The sequence below is a fragment of the Oncorhynchus keta genome, chromosome 35 (assembly GCF_023373465.1).
Source record: "Oncorhynchus keta strain PuntledgeMale-10-30-2019 chromosome 35, Oket_V2, whole genome shotgun sequence".
NCBI lineage: Eukaryota > Metazoa > Chordata > Actinopteri > Salmoniformes > Salmonidae > Oncorhynchus > Oncorhynchus keta.
In genome coordinates, this window is record NC_068455.1 from 35,885,074 (window position 1) to 35,900,574 (window position 15,501).

The 15,501-nt window shown below is 41.4% G+C and overlaps 1 protein-coding gene across 6 annotated transcripts in view; it reads left to right on the forward strand.

Moving 5' to 3' along the window:
- Positions 1-12,688: 12,688 nt before the first annotated feature.
- LOC118368441 (palmitoyltransferase ZDHHC14-like) overlaps positions 12,689-15,501 on the forward strand; it is a 98,656-nt gene continuing 95,843 nt past the window's right edge. The window contains exon 1 of one of the 6 annotated variants that reach the window (XM_052496937.1): positions 12,689-13,176. In XM_052496937.1, the coding sequence (XP_052352897.1) occupies positions 13,088-13,176 (89 nt within the window). In that variant the 5' untranslated portion in view covers positions 12,689-13,087. The other 5 variants (XM_052496932.1, XM_052496936.1, XM_052496934.1 and 2 more) reach the window with 5 other exon arrangements.

Sequence of the window (15,501 nt, forward strand, 5' to 3'; positions counted from 1 at the left end):
ACTCCCCAGCCACAATCACAGCCACGAGAAACGAGATGAAATTAAGTGAAGGGTTATAGAGGTAGGACTGCTCTACGTGTTTCAGGCCACGTTCTCCGTATATCCAGTATGCCTCCTCTAAACTCAGGAATATTGTGACTGAGGACAAGGCTCCTGACTTCACCTCCATCATTCCTTGTGGACAACATCACTGATGTGTGTAGGGATCAGGTAAGCAAAACAGCCTGTACTTTGGACTTGTTCAATCTGATAGCACCCCTTACTACATATTGGATCTACTCACTCCAGTTTACCGTGCAGACAAGTCCGAATTGGACAGAGAAAATCTGTTTTTCGAGCTCAAATTTGTTGCTGAAATAAAGCACCTAGATATTGTTCAGAATTCAGAATTTGCCTGCTGGATGAGGGTTGATGATCTTCTGTCTTCCTCTGACAGATAAAATCTATTTTAAACCGCCTTACTAACAGCCTTCCACTTCCGGTCTTTAGACTGACACGGACGGCAAGACACAGTCTTATGAGACGTCTTCGTTTCATTTTAGGTTTGATTTCAAAGGGGATTGTCACAAGGATTCTTCGGCGAGCGAAAATCGAGAAGCAGATAAGCACCCACGGTATATTCGTTGTATAGTAGTGCCTGTGAGGTACTTCGTGTACCTCAAACGTCCTTCCAATTCTTTAACTACCTGTCCTTTGGCAGTCTGTGTTGATTGATAGTGAGTGAAACACTATGATGCAAAGCCCCATTTAGGATACCTTAGTTCAGAATGTAGAGCAGGGTTACAAAGATGTCAGAACATGGGTAGCTGTTCTGTAAATGTATTTTATTTTAGCTGTTTTCTTTCACTCAGGGCCCACCACAGCAGCAGGCCTCCCACATACTGCTTCTGAGTGGCTTAGTCACAGCTCTGACAGCCAGGCTAGAAGTGGTGCCAGAGTTGCTGCTGGTCTGGCGGGCTCCCTCCCACCTCTTACCAATACTGGAGATGGGTGAATGAGTGTTGGGTGAAGGGAGTGTCTGACACTTTCAACATAACACAACGTGTGTGTGAACATTTGCATGTGTGTGGCTGTTGAATAGCTTGTGGGGATAATCAGTCTATGAAATATAGATTCTTTGTATATTTAGTTGACTGAATGTGTGATCACTCTATCATCACATCCTCCCCTATTGATTATGTTTCACAACTCTGATACTGAATGGACTTGGTTGTGTCACCGACCATCCTCTTGTAAGACAATCTTCCCTGAGAAGATGTCCATATTGGCACGATGTGGGCCCAATGCAGTCTAAAATATTGGCTCCATGTAGGCTGCCGATGCGCCTTATTTATGAAATGTATTTATGAAACTTTGAATTCAATGCATAAATTGCAACATTTTCAAGCCTTAAAAGGTATTTAAAAGGTATTTAGGGAACGTGATACATTGTATCAGAAAGACAACCACGTTTTTACAATCATACATATATATTTTAAAAGAGAGACTGTTTGTCATATGTCACATGCACTTATTTAAGTGTTTTTAAAGACTTCATCATTGATAGTGTACAAGATTTTAAAAAATTGGGCTTCACAAAAGAGAACCCTTGAACTGGACTGACACTGAGTAATGGTTGCACACAAAATAACTGTGTACAAACCATGCCCCCATATATTAAAATGTCCCTGCCTCTAGCTGGGTTTGGTGTGGGCTAGCCTGTGTTGGGCTAGTTTAAGCTAGCCCGTGTTAGGCTGATGTGGGATTGGTGTGGGCAGGCCTGTGTTGGACTTGTGTGCTAGCCCGTGTTTGGCTGGTGTGTGTTTGCCCAGTGTTGGGTTGATGTGTAAGTGTAAGTTAGCTTGTGCTGGGCTAGCCCATGTTAGGCTAGTGTGGGCTTGGTATGGGATAGCCCGTGCCCACCGAATACCCACGTGGGGCCAATGAGGTCATGTTTGCTGGGTTATCCTGCCCTTAGTAATGTATAACAGAAAATGTCCCTGGACAAAGGCCCAGCTACATTCTGAATCAGCCCCATTTTGTTCTTAGACAGTAAGAAAGGGATATCATATCGAGTAATTTTCTAAAACAAATCAAGCTTCATCCACATGCCAGGACTTGCTGTGACTCCAGGATTTAAAGTCTGACCTCTTGGATTAAGGGTCAATAGAAAGCATTGAAAACATCCATCATTCGGCACAGATTAGGTTAAGTGTGAAAGTGCATGCAACAGCTTTATCAGCTCTACGTCAGTCTCATCATATACAATTAATATGATGTAATCCACTACTATGAAAGCATTTTGGATTACAGCATCCATATGCTGTTAGATTGGAAATATGTTTCATGGCAATACCTCCTGAGACTGCTGCTCAATAGCCTGGTCGATGATGACAAGGATGATTCTGGCCCAGTGGGAGTGAGATTTGTGGAGAGAATAGATCCTTGTGTTCTTGCTGATCCATATGTGTTGTCAGGTTGGGGACCGGTGAGTCGGTGAAAGTAACACAAAGTGGACTTGTGATGATTTATTGTTTCTTCCATCCAGAGAGAGTGGGCGCTCCGGACCATGCAACTCGGGACAAGAACTGTGATTTGCTTTGCTTGCCAGAGCAGGGCGCCGTTGAAAAGAGTGATATTAAGTGTCAGCTGAAATAAAAGTTTTCTGGTGTCTGTGACGCCCACCGTTTGGTTAGATACGGGCCCGATGGAGAGCACGGTGAAACGGAGAAGACATTGTCTGTCCTGCTGAGTTGTTGATGCAGAGTCTCTGCCCAACAAGGTCAAGTTGTGTTTTGATAGGATGTGTTAGTTATCCCGTGAGCGCTTTTGATCCAAAAATACTACAGTGTTATAGGTTCCAAGCTTATGGTCGTGTTGGAGCCGTAGGTAGGAGCGAGATTCCTAGATGTGTGCAGTGTACAGGAGGACATGAGACGAAGGAATGAGTAGTATCGGTGGAGAACGTTGTATGTGTAAGCTGTGAGGGTGCCCATGAGGCTGGAGAACTGAGGTGTGCGGTGAGAGAGAGGCAGGTTGAGGTTACCAGGGTCAGAGTAGTACAGAAAGTGTTGTATGCTGAAGCAGTGAAGAGAGTGTAAGAGGAAGATGGGTCCAGGGTGAGGGATCCTGAGAGGATTCCTGTGAGTAGTCAGAGACCAATAGAGAGGGATGGGAATAATAAGTGCTTCAATAAATTGGGTTTCTTAGCATTCATAGCCATGGTTGTCAACTGTACTGCAGAAATTGAATGTAAGTCACAGAAAATAGAGGTTGTGGTGGCAGCTGCAGATAAGTACTTGGGCTTGTGAGGTTTTACTGCAGAAGATGGTAGTGTTCTGTCCTCGCAGACCGTGACTGGCCTCACACTTCTGTACAGTAGGTGGTGGTGTGTGTACCTAAAAGTTGGATGTGATCCTCCAACCCAATCTCAAAGAAGAAGGGATCATAGCTTTCACCTGGATTCACCTGGTCAGTCTATGTCATGGAAAGAGCAGGTGTTCCTAATGTTTTGTACACACAGTGTATACTGCATGTAAATGATACAAGTGTATGTAGCCACATTTCACTATGAACATAAAATTGTAATTCCAATGTGTTGTGAATGGGAAACCTGTCGCGATATCTTTAAATCAAATCAAATTGTATTTGTCACATGCAGCGAATACAATTAGGTGTAGACTTTACCGTGAAATGCTTATTTACGAGCCCATTCCCAACAACGAACAGTTAAAAAGTAGGACAAATATTTGCTAAATAAAAAGAAAATAGCAACACAATAAAATAACAAGACCATATACAAGGAACACTAGTATCGAGTCAATTTGCAGGGGTACGAGGTAGTTGAGGTAATCCAGTACGTACATGTAGCACAGGAGGTTGGTGTTACCTTAATTGGGGAGGATGAGCTTGTGGTAATGGCTGAAGCAGAATGGGTGAAATGGTATTAAACACGTGGTTTGATGCCAACCCATTTGCTCCGTTCCAGACATTATTATGAGCCATCCTCCACCCAGCCTCCACTGACATTTTTTTAAAAATTTAACCTTTATTTAACTAGGCAAGTCAGTTAAAAACAAATTCTTATTTACAATGACAGCCTACACCGGCCAAACCAGGACGACGCTGGGACAATTGTGGGCCGCCCTATGGGACTCCCAATCGTGGCCGGTTGTGATACAACCTGGATTCAAACCAGGGTGTCTGTAGTGAAGCCTCTAGCACTGAGATTCAGTGCCTTAGACAGCTGCGCCACTTGGGAGCTCTGTAGGTAGGGGTAGAAGTAGAAGTGACTAGGCAATCCAGACCATACAACTAGGGACAAGAACTGTGATTTGCTTTGCTCACAGGAGTGGCACAGATCCCGAGTGGCGCAGTGGTCTAAACCACTGCCTCACTGTGCTAGAGGTGTCACTACAGACCCTGGTTCGATCCAGGGCTGTATCACAACCAGCTGTGATCGGGAGTCCCATGGGGCAGTGCACAATTGGCCCAGCGTCATCCGGGTCTGGGGAGGGTTTGGCCGGGGCAGGCCGTCATTGTAAATAAGAATTTGTTCTTAACTGACTTCAATAGTCAGATAAAAATACAAATAAAAAGAAGGATATATAATACACAGTAGGTGTGTGTGTGTGTTGGAGTGTCAGTGTAGTATGTGTGGGTAGAGTCTAGAGACTGTGCATAAATCAAGTGCAAAAGAGTCAGTGCAAAAAAAAAGATAAACAAATATCTAATAAAGGGGGTCAATGTAAATAGTCTGGGTATCAAATTGATTAACTGTTCAGTGGTCTTATGGCTTGGGACTATAAGCTGTTCAGGAACCTTTTGGTTGCTGTGCGGTAGCACAGAGAACAGTCTATGACTTGGGTGACTGGAGTCTTTAACCATTTTTTGCGCCTTCCTCTGACACTGCCTGTTATAGAGGTCCTGGATGGCAGGGAGTTCGGCCCCAGTAATGTATGGGGCTGTACGCACTACCCTCTGTTGGGCCTTGCGGTTGGATGCCGAGCAGTTGCCATACCAAGCACGATAGCCTGTCAAATGGTGCAGCTGTTGAACATTTTTGAAGATCTGAGGCATACAGAATGATACATTGGCTATGTGTAACACTGAGAACCGATTGAACTTTTCTATTCTCAGAACCCCTTTAAAATGCTTTTAAAAGTCACTCTTTTGCACACAAATATTGTCACGATAAGCAGGTTCCTGAGAAACTGGTTCCTGTGCTCTCTCTGAGTCTATTTCTCATTGAAATACACTTCAGAGGCAGTAGCCTAGTGGTTAGGGCGTTGGGCAAGTAACTGAAATGTTGCAAGATCAACTCCCTGACCTGACAAGGTATAAATCTGTCATTCTGCCCCTGAACAAGGCAGTTAACCCATTGTTTCTAGGTCATCATTGTAAATGAGAATTTGCTCTTAACTGACTTGCCTGGTTAAACAAAGGCAAAATAAAAAAATCCTCACCACTAATAGCCCTGTTGATAATATACAGTGCATTTGAAAGTATTTTAAATGTTGTTACCTTATAGCCTTATTCTAAAAAAAAATGTTTCTTCTTTTTTCCCTCATCAATCTACACACAATACCCCATAATGAAAAAAGCATAAAAATATTTTTATACAGTGGCTTGCGAAAGTATTCACCCCCTTGGCATTTTTCCTATTTTGTTGCCTTACAACCTGGACCTTACAACCTGGAATTAAAATGGATCATTGGGGAGTTTGTATCATTTTTTTAATTGTATTAATTTTTTAGAGGGTGGATCAGTTTAATATTGTGGAAAGAATGTTGCTTCCAATGTAATTGTCTGCATCATTTCCAATCCCCCATATTTTTGGGGTAAATATATATATCCATACACGCATGCATATATATACATACACATACCTATATGGACATATATTTTTTAAAGAATATACCTTTATTATTATTCCCCGCAAAACCTACCGCCGATCCCCCAATTGAAGTAAACTAATAAACACTTCTGCTTCTACCTTCAATCCATACATCTTATACACATTCTACAGATACAGTCTACTTTACAATAGTTCTCTCTTTTTTGTTCTTAGTCCTTCCTCTATTTCTGATGTCCATCCAGTTTGATTTCTATTTGTAACTATGCTATTTCACAAAAGTTCCGAACCTATATACATTTTACAGATCCCGTATGCTTTACATAGTTTATCTTGTTATTAGTCCCACCCTTCAGCTCCACTCAACCCCTCCCATCTGTCTCTCAACATCATCCATTTCAGATTTCTATCATTTGATTGACACAACATGCCTACCACTTTGAAGATGCAAAATATTTTTCATTGTGAAACAAACAGGAAATGAGACAAAAAAACAGAAAACTTGAGCATGCATAATTATTCACCATCCCAAAGTCAATACTTTGTAGAGGCACCTTTTGTAGCAATTATAGCTGCAAGTCTCCTGGGGGTAAGTTTCTATAAACTTGGCACATCTAGCCACTAGGATTCTTGCCCATTCTTCAAGGCAAAACTGGTCCAGCTCCTTCAAGTTGGATGGGCTCTGCTTGTGTACAGCAATCTTTAAGTCATACCATAGATTCTCAATTGGATTGAGGTCTGGGTTTTGACTAGGCCATTCCAAACAATGTAAATGTTTCCACTTAAACCACTCGAGTGTTGCTTGAGCAGTATGCTTAGGGTCATTGTCCTGCTGGAAGGTGAACCTCTGTCCCAGTCTCAAATCTCTGGAAGACTGAAACAGGTTTCCCTCAAGAATTTCCCTGAATTTAGCGCCATCCATCATTCCTTCAATCCTGACCAGTTTCCCAGTCCCTGCCGATGCAAAACATGGTGTTTTCGGGGTGTTGGGTTTGTGCCAGACATAGCATTTTCTTTGATGGCCATAAAGCTACATTTTAGTCTCATCTGACCAGAATGCCTTCTTCCATTTGTTTGGGGAGTCTCCCACATGCCTTTTGGAAAACACCAAACGTGTTTGCTGACTTTTTTCTGGCCACTTCCGTAAAGCCCAGCTCTGTGGAGTGTACGGCTTAAAGTGGTCCTATGGACAGATACTCCAATCTCCGCTGTGGAGCTTTGCAGCTCCTTCAGGGTTATCTTTGGTTTCTTTGTTGCCTCTCTGATTAATGCCCTCCTTGCCTGGTCTGTGAGTGTTGGTGGGCGGCCCTCTCTTGGCAGGTTTGTTGTGGTGCCATATTCTTTCCATTTTTTAATAATGGATTTAATGGTGCTCCGTGGGATGTTCAAAGTTTCTGATGTTTTTTATAACCCAACCCTGATCTGTACTTCTCCACAAATTTGTCCCTGACCTGTTCGGAGAGCTCCTTGGTCTCCATAGTGTCGCTTGCTTCTTGGTGCCCCTTGCTTAGTGGTGTTGCAGACTCTGGGGCCTTTCAGAACAGGTGTATATATACTGAGATCATGTGACAGATCATGTGACACTTAGATTGCACACAGGTGGACTTTATTTAACTAATTATGTGACTTCTGAAGGTAATTGGTTGCACCAGATCTTATTTAGGTGCTTCATAGCAAAGGGGGTGAATATATATGCACACACCTCTTTTCCATTTTTTAGAATTTTTTGAAACAAGTAATTTTTTTCAATTCACTTCACCGATTTGGACTATTTTGTGTATGTCCATTACATGAAATCCAAATACAAATCCATTTAAATTACAGGTTGTAATGCAACAAAATACTAAAAATGTCAAGGGGGTGAATACTTTTGCAAGGTACTGTAAATGTCTGCCGATTTAGAAAAAATTATAAACTGAAATATCACATTTACAAGTATTCAGACAGATCACAGCCTCGAGTCTTCTTGGGTTTGACGCTACAAGCTTGGCACACCTGTATTTGGGGAGTTTCTCACATTCCTCTCTGCAGATCCTCCCAAGCTCTGTCATGTTGGATGGGGAGTGTTGCTGCACAGCTATTTTCAGGTCTCGCAAGAGATGTTCGATGGGGTTCAAATCCGGGTTCTGGCTGGGCCATTCAAGGACATTCAGAAACTTGTCCCGAAACCACTGTGTTGTCTTGACTGTGTGCTTAGGGTTGTTGTCCGGTCGCCCCCAGTCTAAGGTCCTGAGCTCTCTGGAGCAGGTTTTCATCAAGGATCTCTCTATATTTTGCTCTGTTCATCTTTTCCACTGAAAAACATCCCCCTAGCATGACGCTGCCACGACCATGCTTCACTGTAGGGATGGCGCCAGGTTTCCTACAAACGTGACACTTGGCATTTAGGCCAATGAGTCCAATCTTGGTTTCATCAGTCCAGAGAATCTTGTTTCTCATGGTCTGAGACTCCTTTAGGTGCTTTTTGGCAAACTCCAGCGGGCTGTCAGGTGCCTTTTACTGAGGAGTGGCTTCCAACTGGCCACTCTATCATAAAGGCCTGATTGGTGGAGTGCTGGAAAGATGGTTGTCCTTCTGGAAGGTTCTCCCATCTCCACAGAGGATCTCTGGAGCTCTGTCAGAGTGACCATCGGGTTCTTGGTCACCTCCGTGACCAAGGTCCTTCTCCCCCGATTGCTCAGTTTGGCTGGGTGGCCAGCACTAGGAAGAGTCTTGGTGGTTCCAAACTTCCCCCATTTAGGAATAATGGAGGCCACTGTGTTCTTGGGGACCTTTCAATGCGAAATACATTTTTTGGTACCCTTCTACAGATCTGTGTATCGACACAATCCTGTCTCAGAGGTCAACGGACAATTCCATCAACCTCATGGCTTGGTTTCTGCTCTGACCTGCACCGTCATTTATGGGACCTTATATAGACAGGTGTGTGTCTTTCCAAATCATGTCCAGTCAATTGAATTTACCACAGGTGGACTCCAATCAAGTTGTAGAAACCTCTCAAGGATGATCAATGGAAACAGGATTATCATGAGCTCAATTTTGAGTCTCATAGCAAAGGGTCTGAATACTTATTTAATTAAGGTATTTCTGTTTTCGCTTTGTCATTATGGGGTATTGTGTGCAGATTGATGAGGATTTGTTTTTATTTAATCAATTTTAGAATAAGGCTGTAATGTTACAATTTTTTGAACATTTCAAGGGGTCTGAACACTTTCCAAGTGCACTGTACCTATGTACTGTATGTCCAATGACTCAGAGAGTTCTGATTGTAGGACTGTGGGAATGATTGAGTGAATCAAGCCTGAACCCAGGCATTGTTTAGACTAGGAGATGTGGAGGAAGGCAGTAGTGTGTAGGTGGTACAAGGGAGTCAATGGTAGAGGTGTGGACTCGAGTCACATGACTTGGACTCAAGTCAGACTCGAGTCACAAATATGATGACTTGCCAGTCGACTTTGACACCAATGACTCGTGACTTGACTTGGACTTGAGTCTTATGACTCGACCTGACTAGATACCCTCCCCAAGCCCAAATATTACAAATGATGCCATTAAAAGTGTGCATCACATCAACTCTTCATTTAACAGATTACAGCTTGAATCGTACAGCAGCCAATCAATTTCCAACTTTGTTCGACATTTGAAGCTACACAAAGAACGTTAAGTCGTTGCTAATTTAGCCAACAGCTATATATTTTATTACTTTACTGGTGTATCATGTAGGCTAACATAACGTTAAATCGATGAACCTCCACACAGTTAGTCAGTGTGGGAACGTGATTATTGCACCCAAGATTGGTAGCCTAAATCCTCCCTGATGTTACTGCTGTTCCTAAAACCATTGACATACGTTAGTTAGCCTACTGTAACCACACAGAGAGTGTGTTAAGGTTGGGCCATTGTGTACAAGCCTACATCATCCGATTGCGCCCCATAGCGATCCTCGATAGTTGATCACTCTTGTTCAAAATATGAAACAGTATTACATTTGGTGAAGAGCACATGTTGACTTGTTTAGGACTGGAAACTCAAAGTTTAGAACTTGATACTTGACGTTCTTGACTTGAGACTTGACTCGGACTTGCCTGTCTTGACTTGGGAGTTGAGAGCTAAGACTTGAGACTTACTTGTGACTTGTAAAACAATGACTTGGTCCCACCTCCGGTCAATAGCGAGTGAAGATCCCAGGAAAATTACATCACCATGACCAAAGCAGTACCTCAAGATCTTGCATCATCAAGTGACGAGGCTAGCATTAGGGGACATGTCTCACTCTGTGTGCATATCATAGACTTAAGATAGCTCAGTTGGTATAGCATTGCGCTTGTAACGCCAGGGCAGTGGATTCAATTCCCAGGACCACCCATTTGTAAAATGCGTGTATGGATGACTGTAAGTCGCTTTGGATAAAAGCATTTGTTAAATGGCATATAGTATATATTATACTATATTATACTATATTATAGTATATTATAATTATACTATATTATATATATTATATACTATATTATATATAGTATATATAATGGCATATAGTGCATTCAGAATGTATTCACACCCCTTGACTTTTTCCACATTTTGTTGTGTTACAACCTGAATTTAAACTTGATTAAATTGAGATGTTGTGTCACTGGCCCACACACAATACCCCATAATGGGAAAGTGGAATTATATTTTTGGAAATGTTTACAAATGAATAAAAAATGAAAAGCTGAAATGTCTTGAGTCAATAAGTATCCAACCCCTTTGTTATGGCAAGCCTAAATAAGTTCAGGAGTACAAATTTATAATTTAATATAATTTAATAAGTTGCATGGACTCTGTGTGCAGTAAGTCTTTAACATGATTTTTGAATGATTACCTCATCTCTGTACCCCACACACACAATTATCTGTAACGTTCCTTATTTGAGCAGTGAATTTCAAACACAGATTCAACCACAAAGACCAGGGATGTTTTTCAATGCCTTGCAAAGAATTGCAACTATTGGTAGATAGGTAAAAAACAACAACAACAACAACCAGATATTGAATATGCCTTTGAGCATGGTGAAGTTATTAATTACACTTTGGATGGTATCAATACACCCAGTCACTGAAAAGATACAGGCATCCTTCCTAACTCAGTTGTCGGAGAGGAAGGAAACCACTCAGGGATTTCACCATGAGGCCAACAGTTAGAGTTTAAAGGCTGTGATAGGAGAGAAGTGAGGATGAATCAACAACATGGTAGTTACTCCACAATACTAACCTAAATGACAAAGTGAAAAAAAGGAAGCCTGTACAGAATACAAATATTCCAAAACATGCATCCTGTTTGCAATAAGGCACAAAAGTAAAAATAAATTATCTTTATGTCCTGAATACAAAGTGTTATGTTTGGGGCAAATCCAACACAACATATCACTGAGTACCACTCTCCATATTTTCAAGCATGGTGGTGGCTTCATCAATAGCCTAAAACACAAGGCCAAATATGCACTGGTGTTGCTTACCAAGATGACATGGAATGTTCCTGAGCGGCCTAGTTACAGTTTTGACTTAAATCGTCTTGTCAATCTATGGCAAGACTTTAAAATGGCTGCATAGCAATGATCAGCACCAACTGGACAGAACTTGAAGAATAAAAAATCAAAAATGCAAATATTGTACAATCCAGATGTGCAACGCACTTAGAGACTCACAGCTGTAATCGCTGCCAAAGGTGACTCAGGGGTGTGAATACTTCTGCATATTATATTTTTGTGTTTCATTTTCAATAAATTCGCAAACATTTCTAAAAACATGTTTTTCCACTCTGTCATTATTAGGGTATTGTGTGTACGTGGGTGAGAATTTTATTTATTTATGTAGAATTCAGGCTTTAACACAAAACAAACGTTGAGTAAGTCAAGGGGTATCACTACTTTGAGGGCACTGTATAATTCGTAGAATATACACATCGTATAATTTCATCTGTCCCATTATGGCATCTGTGAGAGAACAGGCAGCTCCATTGAGGCCCTCTCCATTTTGAAGTAGTCAATTTTCTTATTCTATTCCTTCTATGAGTTGGCAAACAAACAAAAGTGCATACTGCCACCTGGAATGTGTTGTTTGAACAGGTATAAAGACAATGTTGGCGATTTACAGTTATGGAATGTTTGCTCACGAGTATAATTCATTGGCTGACCCCTCCTGGTGACCTGGATGGAATAATGTGATCATTTACATTTACATTTAAGTCATTTAGCAGACGCTCTTATCCAGAGAGACTTACAAATTGGTGCATTCACCTTATGACATCCTTCCTTAACCAGAGGAAGAGGCGAAGCGGGAGGGTCCACTCCAGTCAAAATCTGTCCAAGGCGGAATACAGCGATAAGCAGACCAATAAATAGACAGCCTGCCTTCCCTCCTTTGGGAGAATGACTCCCATTGTTAGGGCGGAGACAAGAACATCTCGTCAGTATATACAGTATCTCTGCATTAACCCATATGAAGTCCCACCCAGTTGACTACTTCAAAATGTTGAAGGTCCTCAAACGCACTGCCCATGCTAAAACGGGCTTTTGGGCACCACAGTCCCCCATCTATCTACATGATAAGTATTCATTCCCCTGCTGGCGCCAACATAGTAGTAGACTAGAATTCAGGATCTAACCGGGTCTAATTTCCATCATATATTGTTCTATTATTGAAGACATTAATGCTATTTTTTTTGTATCATACAAGCATTGGACATTTGTTTTCATTTTCTATCCAGATGTGCAATCAATTATATAATGGTTCACTAGCTACATTCCCCATAATTCCTGTTGCACAGCTATCCACTGACCAAAAAAAAGAGGAGGAGCTGTGTGTTACGTATGTGGTAACGTTTTCTTGTTGCAATGAACAGCACAACGTGAGGGTGGCAGCAGTGGGAATACTTTCCCAAAAATATAGCAAACACAGTGTGTGATATCGATGTTTCAGCAGCCTGTCTGGGAATAGTGTATCACGCAAGCGAATGAGTACGTGGCACAATGATCGGAATATCCTCAGATTTGGGATGTCTGTAGCTAGCTGGAAGAAGCGATCTTTCGTACTGCGCGCAACGACTACCCAAGAGAGCCAGGATGGAGCATATCTTCTAAACATCCCTCGCGCTATCTGCTGCGGTTGAAGTGGTGTGGCGTGGGACCGATGACCGTTCTATACACTGACTTTCTATGAATGAAGCGTTTGGTGTTTTCAGACCAAGCATAAACGTTTTGTAATTCAGAGAGAAAGGATGATATTGATTTCGACTGCAGTTCGCAACAAACCCGGATACAAGAGCGGAAAAAAGTGCCGTACCACAAGCAGTGTCGACTTACTTTGGTGAGCTGTCAGAGGGGTCGAAACACTAACGTTAGAGGGATTAGGTTTCTGTGATGGTATGCCGCTGCTGATGTGACCGTAATGTTTGCTGAATGAAAACCGGTATTGGTTTACAGGAAACGACAGAACACTCAGAAGCCCCCCCCCCCCGAGTTTCAATACAAGTATGTTACTATGTCGTTAGCTTAGCTAGCTGCATTTTCTTTTGTGTTGGTAGTTTGCTACTAGCTAACGTTAGCTGTCTATACATAGCCGTAAAGTACATATGCCGGATGATTTTCACCTAACATTAGTTAACGTTTGATTATTTGGTAATGTTAGTTCCGTTAGCTAACTACACATTGTTACAGCGGTGATATGAACGCTTCTGTACATCCCGTTACATTAACTAACTGGTGTAAAACATAGCAGACAAACTTTCAAATAACCTATTCTTGGCGATACTTTAAGTTCTCAATTCGTGAGAAAATTATATCTTACATATATCCGTGTCCAGTTGCAGGTGTTTCTCCAAAAAACAGATAATATTCAGAAAAGTATCAAATCCACTTTTTGTTGAGTTACAAATGCCTCTTGCATGTGTGTAGATCTTTGTTTTGGTCGCGCTGTCATTTAGTTCCGCACGTGGCCGCGACTAGTTCCTGCAAAGATGCTGGGAAATGCAAGATCTCTGGCAACTAAAATGGCATGGGAACTCCTCACTCGGTGCCAAACGTGGATTTAATATATTTCTGAATATTCTGTTTTTTTGAGAACCACCTGCAACTGGGCACGACATGTATAAGTAACTTTTTGTCCGAATCGAGAGAATTAAAGTATCGCCAAGAAGAGGTTAGTTAAATGTGCCTGCTATACTTTACACTAGCTAACATATAAAGGTCTAAAGGAAAGGTTCACCCATTTTGAATGTTATATTGTTTTTGTGCATCTCTGAGTGATGTTCTAACGATTCCCTGGATCATTTAATGTTTTCATGCGTTTCTGAGTTATTGGCGTTCAAGCAGGCATAAATCCGGTAGGTATGACGTAGCACCGTGATAAAACCGCTCTCACTGCTCTGGAAGTTCATATGAATACAACTTTTAGATCGCAAAAATGTCTATCATACATGTCAGATTTCAATACTGTTCGATGTCATAACTCGGGAGAATGTCTTCTCTCAAATGAGCATTGATAATATTTTTGCGAGTTTCCTGAGAAATGTGTTATTTAATGTAGGGCCTAGGGTGTATTGCTTGGTGCTGTTGCCACAGATATTATAGAAAGCACCTTGCGGCCCATTTACGTTGCATGGGCAACTTTTCCCATCTCCTTAAAAGTATATCCGCCGTTGCGAATGTTAGACTCCACTCTGTTTATTGATTTATTTTTATTTCACCTTTATTTAACCAGGTAGGCAAGTTGAGAACAAGTTCTCATTTACAATTGTGACCTGGCCAAGATAAAGCAAAGCAGTTTGACACAGAGTTACACATGGAGTAAAACAAACATGCAGTCAATAATACAGTATAAACAAGTCTATATAGGATGTGAGCAAATGAGGTGAGATAAGGGAGGTAAAGGCAAAAAAAGGCCAAGGTGGCAAAGTAAATACAATATAGCAAGTTAAACACTGGAATGGTAGATTTGCAGTGGAAGAATGTGCAAAGTAGAAATAAAAATAATGGGTGAGTGAGATCGATCAGCAGGTTGAACATGGTGAGATTGTAGACTCCAACATTGATCGTGCAATTTGTTTAGGCGATTTTTACAGCTAACTAGCTACATTACATGCTGATATTGTCTTTGGTATTGTTGTGTTTAGCTACGTTTGCTAGCCAGCCAGCCAGTCCATTGTATTGCGGATTTTGTAGTCGACTTGAGCTGCAACAGATTTCCACAAAGATGTTCAATGGTGCTACCAACCTTATTATGATGGCGTATAACACAAAAATTAAACATTTGTTCACAAAAAATATTGTGCTCATTTATCGCTGTAAATTAAAGGAATAAGTGGTTTTGGGTGGATTGTTAGCTGCTTTTAGCAACTCTAATATTTACACTACGGTTGCTGGGAATTAGCTTGCAATAAAAAAGAATAGTCCGCCGAAAACTATTTCAACTTACTGTGTAGATTGTCTGTAGCCTTGGTCCTTATGCAGGGAGGGATTTGATTAAAAAAAAAAACACGATGGGACATAATTAAACATAATTTACACAGGTGGGTCTGTTGTAGACCCATGCAGTTCCTCAGTAAGAGTAAGGTCAGTTCTGCTTTTTGTGCAAGTGTGGTGCATGTGCGGGACTTTAATTTTGATGTGAGCTAAGTGGACAAGAAGTGGGTCT